The 10,610-nt window shown below is 47.0% G+C and overlaps 1 protein-coding gene across 4 annotated transcripts in view; it reads right to left on the bottom strand.

Moving 5' to 3' along the window:
• ILDR2 (immunoglobulin like domain containing receptor 2) overlaps positions 1-9,435 on the bottom strand; it is a 35,877-nt gene extending 26,442 nt beyond the window's left edge. Inside the window, exons 1-2 of one of the 4 annotated variants that reach the window (XM_026842611.1) lie at positions 9,091-9,435; positions 936-1,268 (exon numbers count right to left, since the gene is read on the bottom strand). In XM_026842611.1, the coding sequence (XP_026698412.1) occupies positions 936-1,268; positions 9,091-9,151 (394 nt within the window). In that variant the 5' untranslated portion in view covers positions 9,152-9,435. The remainder of the gene's footprint in view (positions 1-935; positions 1,269-9,090) is intronic. The other 3 variants (XM_026842624.1, XM_026842605.1, XM_026842618.1) reach the window with 3 other exon arrangements.
• Positions 9,436-10,610: the final 1,175 nt, after the last annotated feature.

Consider the following 10,610-nt stretch of genomic DNA (forward strand, 5'->3'; position numbering starts at 1 on the left):
AGCATTCAGGAAAAAACAACAGACTTGGGACTCTGTGGCTGTAAGTGGGAAGACAGGTAACACCGCAGAGGCAGCTCACTCTGCAAATGCTGAAAGCAGAAGGGCTAACTAAGGTCATTCTCTGCCCTTCCTATCACCTAGGGCCCGGGGTCCCAACAGTATTTCTGCCATGCAGGAAGGGCTTAGACAGCATCTTCTCTACAGCACTTCAGTCACTCACTGAAGAGGTTACATGGAGACAAAGGAAAAAACTCCCCTTGCTGAGGCTGATCTCATGCTCTCTACACTAAGGAGCCTCCACTTCTGGCTAAGTGGTCTCCCAAGTTCCCCCTTGAGTGACAAGGTTTCTCACACAGCCTCCCAGACCAAAAGTTTAAGGACCCTGCCACCCCCCATCTCCAGCCAACCTGACTTCACCCCATGAAAATCTCTTCCTTTCACACTACCCGAGGCTGTGTGGGTTTTAGCTTCATGACAGGGTAAGCTAGTGAAGAACAGAGTTGAGCAAACACGAAGTGTAGGATAATTTCGGTATTTCAAAACTGGGAAAAAATCAGCAGAATTTGCAAGGAAGAAAAAACTAGCCTGCAGAGACTGAACTCATACCTTGACGGCACCCCTTTGTTAAGGAAAATCTATATACAGCATAATACGCAGAAGCCAAGAATAACGATCTTCCACTTCATCAGAGGGAAAGAATTCTGTATCAGGGTTGGAGACCTACATGGAGTCGGATGAAGGGAAGTGCCAAAGGAAATGACCTTTGGGTCTAGGGTTGGTTGTTTGAATAGTAAATGTCTGAAACACACAACAGCTCCCTTCCAACAGCCTTTTCTAAGGGAGTTAACTGAACAGTTACTGCCAGCCTCCACTATCCCAAACTGCTAAGGGTCCAACCCAACCCCCACCAAGCATCACTGGGGTAGGAGAGTTACCATGGACAATGCTGACATCTCTTTCCTTATAGAAGTCCCCTATAGTGACAGCAGATCCTTGTTTGGAGGCCACGACACGGACTGTCCTCCTGCTGTCCACGCAATCCAGGTAGGGATCCCAGTCCAGGTTCCTCTTGCTCATCGTTTGTAAACCAGAAGTCGCCATACCCAAAGCTTCTCCCATCCGGTCCTGGCAGTAAGATTTAAACCTCCACTGTACCACAGCTGGTTGGGTGGAAGAAGTAGAGAAATGGCAGCGAAGCAGAGCAGGCTGAAACAACATGGCCACCTTCTTCTTCTCAGGCACGGTGACCTGCAACCCTTCCACCTCAGCTAAAAGACAAAAACATGAGTGTCATATGCCTTGGCATTGCTTCCGGTACTACTGCATTTTATCATAGCATCATTCTCCCCACGTACATAAAATTAAAATGTCCATCTGTTTCAGGTGCTAGGGTGCAATACTCCTCAATGTATGTAAGCATGGGTGTCACCAACAGAAGTAAGTTTGCTTATTGCTCATTGTTAGCTATGAAAAGCCTCCAGCCACAAGGAAAATTACAGCATGAGGGGGCTGAAGGCTCCTTACACTCTGAGGAGACCCTAACACAGCGGCATGACAATGCGCGGCTTCTGTGGCAGGTGCTCAGATATGAAAGAGTTATTTTAGGGATGGCCATGCTCCACTTCTACAACAGGTCAGCCAAGGGGCCAGATCCTGAGTTCATAACAATCCCAATGCAAAGTAAGTCACCCCACTCCCACTTTTGGTGGCATCACACCTCCTCTTTGAAAGTCAGGCAGCACACAGTGCCCAGCCCAGCCCGTTGTGCACCAGTACCCAGTTACTGCTGCTTGCTCTGCCAAACTCTAGAGATTCATGAAGGAGTGGGTCCAAATCGCACAGCTCCTGCCAGGGCTGGCATGTAGCACTGAAAGAAATTGCTTCATGTGGGAGGTGCAGAGAAAAATGGCCCAAACACTCAAGTTTTTCACATTCCCAGGGAGGAGATGGATCTCAACACGTAATGTTTATCTACCAGCTGACAGGAGAGCTGCAGCCCAGAGCTGATGTATAAAGGCCTCAGAGAAGATGCATGGGACTGCTGCCACATCCTTGTGTAGCTTAGGAGAAGATGAGAGTCAGGAAGCAATGCCAGCAGAGAGCCCTCAGGAGAGTGAGGTACTCCATCTACCCACAGGGGAATGGCCGAAACCTCCCACGCATGCCCTTCATTGCTTCCCTCCCTCTTGTGCTGCAGGCAGCAATGACTGAGAGCACTGGAAACACACACTGACACCTTCCCACGCAGGGATGTGCCAGTCTGTGGAGGCACAGAAACAGCCCAGGAGCAAGGAGGGGGACATCTAAGAAAGAGGAAGTTTGTAACTAGGGGCACTCTCTGCAGCTGAGGGGCAAAAGGGCCTGACAGTGAAGGTTTGGATGAGAAAAGGAAACCAGTTTCAGTATGGGAGGTGTTGATGATGGCAGTTCCCTGACCCAGTTACAATACACTCCAAGGTCCAGAGCAGCACAAGTGAAGAAGAGAACAAGACACAAGAAAACATTCCAGAGAACAAAGAGGATGTTTACACGACATCAGGAGGGACTGATGGACTTAGGGAAAACTTAGGGAGGAATGTAAGACTGAGAACAAAGAAAGGCTTCCTAACGTTGGGAAGCAGAAGAGAAAGGCAAATGCCAAGAAAGAAGAAAACAGACAGAGTAAGGATGAAGTATCAGGATAAGTATCAGAAGCAGAAGGACAAGCAGGATGACAATCATGGAAGCAGGAAGCTCACATTCAGCTGGAAGAAGCTGAAGAGGTGTCTCAGCCTTGGTCAAAATAATTTCAAAGGGCTGGAACCAGGTTGCAGAAGATTACAAAATGATATAGAGATGAGAAGAAATGGAGTCAGCAAAAATAAACCACCCGCTCCAGAAACTAGAGATGAAAAGGAGATAGAAGTTGGCAAAAGAAAGTGAAATGACAGGAGATATCTTTAGGATGGAGAAAAAAAAAGGCATAGACTAAAGCACTGGAGCTTAAAGCAGACAGAGAGCAATGAATGCATCAACAGTATGACAGCAGCAGGCATGAAGGGACAAGGTCAAGTTGGAGACAGCTGCAGACTTACAAAGCAAGAGCGAGCAGGGATCTCATGATCAAGAGACAGAACCAAAGGAAAGTGAAGAGCCTGATCAACACTGAATATTTGTTTCAACAAGTTATCAATGTCCAAACTGTAAATCACACAAGGGATAAAAACACAGCATGGACAGAACCTAGGGGAAGGCATATTTCAGAGAGGCAAGACAGTCACTGATACTAACAAAGAGTTACACATCTAGGCTGGATTTGACCCTGGAGACTACTATGTGAAGGCTTGCAGTGCACAAGGGTGCTATGGCATTTGCACAGCAATGCTATATTATGCATCTAACACTTGTGCCATGTGGAAGTTGCAGAGGAGATGTCATTAGCTTTGCCAGAAGTGCCTGGACTCAAATCCAAACACGGAAGCATGGATGTTCTCCAGAGTACCACAAAACACATCTGAAGTCCCAACAAGATGCTCCCACAGGAGAGGCAGGTGCATAATGCAGCTCCTCCACCCTCCCGAGGCATAAGCAGAGAGGTAACTCAAGAAGTGGCAGCTGGGATGTTTCTGCCAGGCCTCCTGTTCCGGGGGACTAGAGGTACAGAAATGTGGGGGCCATGCAGCACTCAGAGAACGTCACCACTTGCTTCTCAGGGTGAACCAAGTGGTGACATTGTCTTATTCTCTCCTCTCCTGAGACACATGTTCCCTGGGCTGCACCTGAATGCAAGAGACATAACGAACACAACACAAACCATATAATGACACATTCATTGAAAAATGAAAGGGGTCTGGGTCAGACCTGTATCTGGCCACTCTATGCCTGACCCCACGCAGTCTGTAGCCAAAGACAGCATGTGACATTGATCAAGTGACTCATCACGTCATTTCAGCTTCAGGGATAAAACAGTGATACAGTGAATATTTAAATCTTTCTCCTGTGAAAGAAGTACAATGCTTAGTAAACACAGTGCTTTCAGCTAACCATGCACCATAGCCCTCCTTCCCTGTTAATGAGATTAATGAGTTTGGCAAGCCAGGGACTGCTTTAATAAATGATTAGCTGAGCTTTAGCAAATTCTTGTCTGACTAACTTTCTCCACCCTACCCCCATGTGAATATCTGTATCGAGAAAAGAAAAGCAGCTTTTGGGAAAACACAGGAATTCTTTTTCTACCCAAAAGCATTTGGGAGATGTGCAGTAAATTATCTGGCATCTTCTACATCCTATCCCAAGCTCCTTATTAACTTTTCAAGTATTATTTTCGGATCCTTTCCAGAAACAGCATTTAAGAGCAACACAGTGCCTCAGATTGAGAGACGGGAGCAGTGGAAACTCTAGATCTATTTAAGTCAAATTATATATAATTATATATGGCTGAACTGGGAAATTATACACCTGTTATTTCCTCTGCCAAAAAAAAAAAGATTGGAATCGATTCATGTAGTACGTCACTGCTGTAACAGCATCCATCAAAAAGGCCAACAGGATGATCAACTGCCCAATGGTGGCTTCACACCTATCAGTTATGTCCATGCACGTGAATTACAGAGGTCTGCTTAGGACCTCCTCAACCTCAAGAAGAAACTGCTGACCTCAAGAATCTTCAAGAGACTAGCCAAGATAAGAAAAGCCTCAGATATATCGCAGGACAGAACTGATTGGCTGACTGTACAGCAGAGCAAAAAAAAGAGAAAGATGGGAAAAAAGATGACAAGCTCAGTGACAGCGCCGTGATAGCTCTTTGTCTAGTTTCATACAAGTAGGACTAAAAAGAAACTCAATTGTGCTCTGCTATGTTTTGACTAATGCAGACAGAGCAAGATTAGCCCTTATTTCAAAATCATCATGGAAATATAATTCCTGTACCCCAGAGAAGCAACCTGTTCATTGTGAATTTCACAATGTTTGAACTTTCACAAGAAAAATCTAGCTCGTGGGAGTCTTATGACTGCATGACAATTTTGCTTTCCTTCTTTCTTGTTCTCCTAAACCCGCAAAAAAAGGTCCACAAATATTAATCAAGTGTATCTTAAAACCATATATGCTTACCCTCAGAAAATAAAAAGAATCCATGGTTTTGTGTGTCTGTGCATGTGTATATAAATGCTCCCAAAGACAGAGCTTAAAAATAATCACACTTCAGAAATACAATTGTACGGGTTTGTCTGTTTCTCATTAGCTGTATGTATTTGTCTCCTTTCTCTGATTCTCTTCCTAAACTATCCTCCAATTATGCATTCAAACTATGCAATCAACATTACACACAAGCTATCACTAATACATTTTGGTGGTGATTAAAAGAAAATTCCAGGAAGTGATTATAGAGGGGATATTTGTAAGGGCGTGTTTGAGCCTTGTGAGCCTGATCTTCATAAGCGCCTTCCATGAGTAAAAGAGGGAAGGCAATTGAGAGGTGATAACTTAGGCTCTTGCTTTTCAGTTGCCCTCTGGAGAAGCCCATGCCTCCCTGAGGCTAGATGAATCCTAAGAAGATTTAGCTTCACTACACAGCCTTAAGTTAGCCTTTATGAACAGAATCACAGATCGGTGTGGGTTGGAAGGGAGCTTAAAGATCATCTAGTTAGAATAAAGTTGATCTGAAGCACTAATCCCTCTAAATACTGGCAAAGCCAAATACTGTAGTTCAGTATAACAGGTCTCTGACTGCATCCTTCTAGCACGTAAGATTTGAGTCCAAGAGAAGGCAGCACACATTATTCTTCAGGTCAGCATGGGTCTCCCTATCTATGCATGCATCATATCTCTTTTCTTTGCAACTATTTGGTCCAAACTATCACTTGCCTGAGGCAGTGCAGCTGATGCTATGAAACTACAAAAATTACATCCCCCAATTTTATGCACCTTTATTGATAGGAGTGGCAGTTGTGCACACAGGATAAGGGAAGTCCTTGGGCCCTTGAACCAGGCACCCTGGGAAAACTACTCCTAGACTATACCTAAGGGCTTTGGCAGAAAAGCATGTGTTCACTGGTAAGAGATGGTGTTCCTAGGGTAGTTTATATCACTTCCCCAAACAAAATAAACTGCTAGGTGAAAGGATGCTGTATCTTTTTTGTGCCTTGGCTATTGTGCACCAATTAAAAGTGTTTTCTCCTACTGCTGAATACAGGCACACCATCCACGCTTTCAAATGCAGATCAAGCCTGAATCAGGAAGTGCAAAATCTGGGCTTCAAGACCAGAAAGCCAGAGATGATAAACAGATGTGTACACAGGTGAATGGAGAGCCAGTGGGATCACTGAGAATTGTGTTGTACAGATTCTTGCTTAGTCATGCTGAACTAAATCCAATCCATGTAATTTATCAGCAAAAGCCATCACCATCAGATTGTGTTGAGTGGTTTATGGGAAATTAATTGGATGTCTTGGTCTGGTTCCTATCAGACTTATGTTCTTAGCTCCATGGCCACTGTCAACTTTTTTAGCCAGTAAGAAACCAGCGTCTAAATAGGTCGGCTGCAGCTGAGGTGAAAGGACAGTACTGCTTTTTACAGCTCCATAGCAAAACTGAGAATTTCAGCTCCCTAACTGCTTAACCTGGAAAGAGGCAAAGCCAAAGCAGTTGGAGAAAAGCATGGCCTTGCACACCCAGCACAGAACCTCAATACAAAACCACTCCACGTAGGACACAGCCCAGACTCTGCAAGCTGACTGCAGTAGACACTGGACTATTCCTTGCTCTTCCTCATTCTCCGTGATGCTGTCCCCTAGGCTCTCCACGCTTCTGTCATCTCTAGGTAAGTACACAGCCCTGAAATAGCAAGGACTGTATAAGAGCTCTTTCAAAAGAGCTCAGGACATTTCATGGGCTTTTCTAGGTATCGGTCTCTCTTCACCAGCTTCCCTTCTCTCTTATGAACCACCGCTTTCACACATTCACAAAGGTGACCCTGGATGTTTTCAGGTGAACTATCTCAGCTTTGGCCACCAGATCAAATACACCCTGTCTTATTACTGTCCGAAAGCTGTTACAATTCAATTTTCACATGGCTCCTGGTTTACAGCCTTGGTGCAGCATCCCACAAATCATTCCCAGAACTATTACTCAGTAACTGATCACCACCAGAAGCCTGAAAGCACATCATAGACTGGTTTGGGTTGGAAGGGACCTTAAGACCACCTAGTTCCAACCCCCCTGCCATGGGCAGGGACACCTTCCACTAGCCCAGGTTGTTCAAAGCCCTGTCCAGCCTGGCCTTGAGCACTGCCAGGGAGGGGGCAGCCACAGCTGCTCTGGGCAACCTGTTCTAGTGCCTCATCACCCTCATAGGAAAGAATTTCTTCCTTATATCTAATCTAAATCTGCCCTCTTTCAGTTTAAAACCATTACCCCTTGTCCTATCCCTACACTCCCTGATAAAGAGTCCCTCCCCATCTTTCCTATAGCCTCCTTTAAGTACTGGAAGGCCACTATAAGGTCTCCCCAGAACCTTCACTTCTCCAGGCTGAACACCCCCAACTCTCTCAGCCTGTCCTCACAAGGAAAGTGCTCCAGCCCCCTGAGCATCTTCGTGGCCTCCTCTGGACCCACACGAGCAGGTCTGTGTCCTTCTGATGTTGGAGGCCCCAGAGCTGGACACAGCACTGCAGGTGGGGTCTCACAAAAGAGGAGTAGAGAGGGAAAATTCCCCTCTCGACCTGCTGGCTACACTTCTCTTGATGCAGCCCAGGATGTGGTTGGCTTTCTGGGCTGCAAGCGCACATTACTGGCTCATAAGTCAGTTTTCCATCCACTATTATCCCCAAGTCCTTCTCCTCAAGGCTGCTCTCAACAAAGGAAAAGAAAAGGGAAGAGTCTCTCCAAGTCTTATATCAGCAAGCCATAACACCTGTCCTTGGGATGGCATTGGGATTTCCACTGGTGCCAGTCCCACTCAAGGTGACCTCACAGGAACAAAAAGTAAGAAAAATGTGAGATTTCTTCCCAGTTAAACTAAGCTTATGTTGTGTGCAGCCAAGCAAAAGAAGTCAGATGAATACTCTAAATCAAGGCAGATAAAACAGTCCATCCACTTCCCTGCCTTCCCAAGAAGTCTGCTCAGCTGGCCAGCAAAAACAGCAAAGCACAACTGTGCTCCAGCACCCCCTCTCTGCCTGCCCTCCTAAACTGTGGCTGGGAAAGCAGAGGTAGTAAATCTACCTGCCTTTGTACTATACCACAACATTGCAGTGGTTCTTCTGCATAGGGAAAGTAAACAGGTACTGAGTGCTAAATTACTGGTGAAAAATTACTTAGCAGGGGGAGAATATCACATTTCAATGCGGACAGTCTTCTAACTGTAATCTTTCCAAGCTCCGCCTGAGTCATGAGGCAGAAAAAAAATGTGCTCTGCTTGTTCTGTAGGTAAAACTGGAGTTCCGTCTCCAGTGCAACCCTTCTCACTAGTTTTAAACACATTAGGAATTACATCATTCATAAGAATAATGGTAAACATGAGGAGAAGATTCATTCCAAAATCAAGCTCCTCTTGGTAGTTTACAAGAACCAGCTTTAAACAGGGGCTTAAGGATACTTGACAAACTGTATCTTCTTTCTTTAGAATGAGAACAGAGTCCCACACATATCCTAACCCACGTCACTTCACAGGAAGGCATAAAGGATGACCTGCTCTTCGTCCTTCTGCTGTTGTTATTAAAACACTAGCTTTAGGCATGTGGGAGAGCAAGGCAGGGAGAAACCAAACCAAATCCACTGTACCTCACACAGGATTTTTTTGAAATTGCACTAAGAAGTCACAATGCACAAAACCAAACAAACGATAAATGCAAGAGACAAAAATTAAAGACAAACAAAGGACAGAGAGGAATTATTGCTGGGAGGAAAAGAACTGCAAATGCCAATTAGAAATTTCTCAGCCCACCTCGAGGAGGGAGAAGGGGAGAGAAGGGGGTGAGAGCCTCTCTCTCTTTCTTGCTCCCTTTTGTCTCCCTGCTTCCTCCCCATCTTGCACTCTGTCTCTTACCCTGGCCCTTCCACCTCCCAACCCCCACTTCTCTTTCCCAGAGTGGCTGGATTAGGGCTCCTTACCTCGATGCAGACCTTTCATTCCTTTGCACAGCCACTGGGGAGAGGAAAATCTTGAATCCATGTTTGCTAGCCTCTCTCCCTTTTCTATGCACACACATACATGTACACGCTTACACACCTTTGCTTATTTTCTTTCTCTCAGCCATGGAAAAGGACAGCAGCGCCTGCTCTATCGCTGGGCAGCAGTGGCCGGGAGGCTGGAGGGGAGCAAGCTGACAGCGGCTGCCTCCATCTCTCAGCACACGGCTACAGCTAACCTGTTGCCTGCCGGAAGCCTTTGCCTGCAAGCGGTCGACAGCAGCGGCAGGCAGTCCTGTCTCGAAAGCCAGGACTAAAGGAGACTGGAACGTCTTCCTACTGCAGCGGTACCTCTCTCTCTGCAGACCCTGCACGCTCCAAACTACGGTCGCTGCCAGTAATTATGAACCGCCCTTAATGGAGGGAGAAATGTGTCAACAGCCCAGCTTTTCAGCTTGATGGAAAAGTCCCAATCTAGCCAGACATGTCCAGATAATGAAGCTCTTTAAAAAGAGGGAGGAATGTAATGTCATGTTTATCTACACCCTGTACTCCTTTAGCAGTCCCTGTATGCTATTTATCAGCATACTACTATGGCTAGTAGGAAAGGAGCGGTAGTTGTGGGTGCGCTGGCACTCCAGACCAACTCAGTGAAGCGGGATCTGTTCAGAAGCAGCCAAATGGCAGGGAGGGAAGGAGGGAGAGAAGCAAAGAGGAAGGATGAGCTGGAAGCTGCCGAAGCCCCAGATGAGGCCGTGAAACCCTGGAAGGGAGCAGTAGGCAGGCACCAGTGTTGAAGATGACTCAGAGTGAAAAAGCAAGGAAAGGGGAGGGTGGGTGGGTGGGTGGTGGGAGAGAGGTGTTATGACTAAAAGCCAAATTTACTGCTTGTGAATCCTAAATCTGAATAGGAAGAGAGAAGAGCCTGAGGTCTTTTTTGTGGGATATATTGGTGGCAGTGGGATATATATGCCACTTAACCCAAGGGTGTCGGTTTCTTCTTTCAGCCTGTAACCAGCCTGCCTGGCTAAGTCAGCCTGCCGCCGCTTTTCCTAATGCCTCCTGCTCCTGCCTGTGCCTGGGTGCTGCATCGGCTCCAAGGAGGCAGATCCCGCCGCTGACCTGACAGGGCTCCCTCTCTCTCCCTCATTCCCGGCTGCCCTGCAGCTCTCATTTCGCTGGAATCCCTACCCTCTCCTTTCCTCGCTGTCCAGCTCTCAGAGCCAGCCCCTTTCCAGCGTGTTCCCCCTGCCCTTCCTTTCCCCATCGCTGAGCTCTCTCCGCTGGCCTCTCCGGCTCCCCTCCCCCTTGCTGAGGGAGGGCTTGCCCGACCTCTCCGGGAGCCGGCCGGGCGGCGACCCGCGCTGGGGGGGCACTCCCTGTCCTGCGTTGCTCACAAAGGCCCGGGCACAGCTGCACCGCCTCCGGGAAGGCCGGACCCTGCCCGCCTGGAAACCGGGGCAGAGGCAGAGCAGCCCCCTCCTCTCACACCTCTGTTAGAC

Source organism: Athene cunicularia, assembly GCF_003259725.1.
Source record: "Athene cunicularia isolate RWA chromosome 1 unlocalized genomic scaffold, athCun1 chr1_part1, whole genome shotgun sequence".
NCBI classification, from domain to species: Eukaryota; Metazoa; Chordata; class Aves; order Strigiformes; family Strigidae; genus Athene; species Athene cunicularia.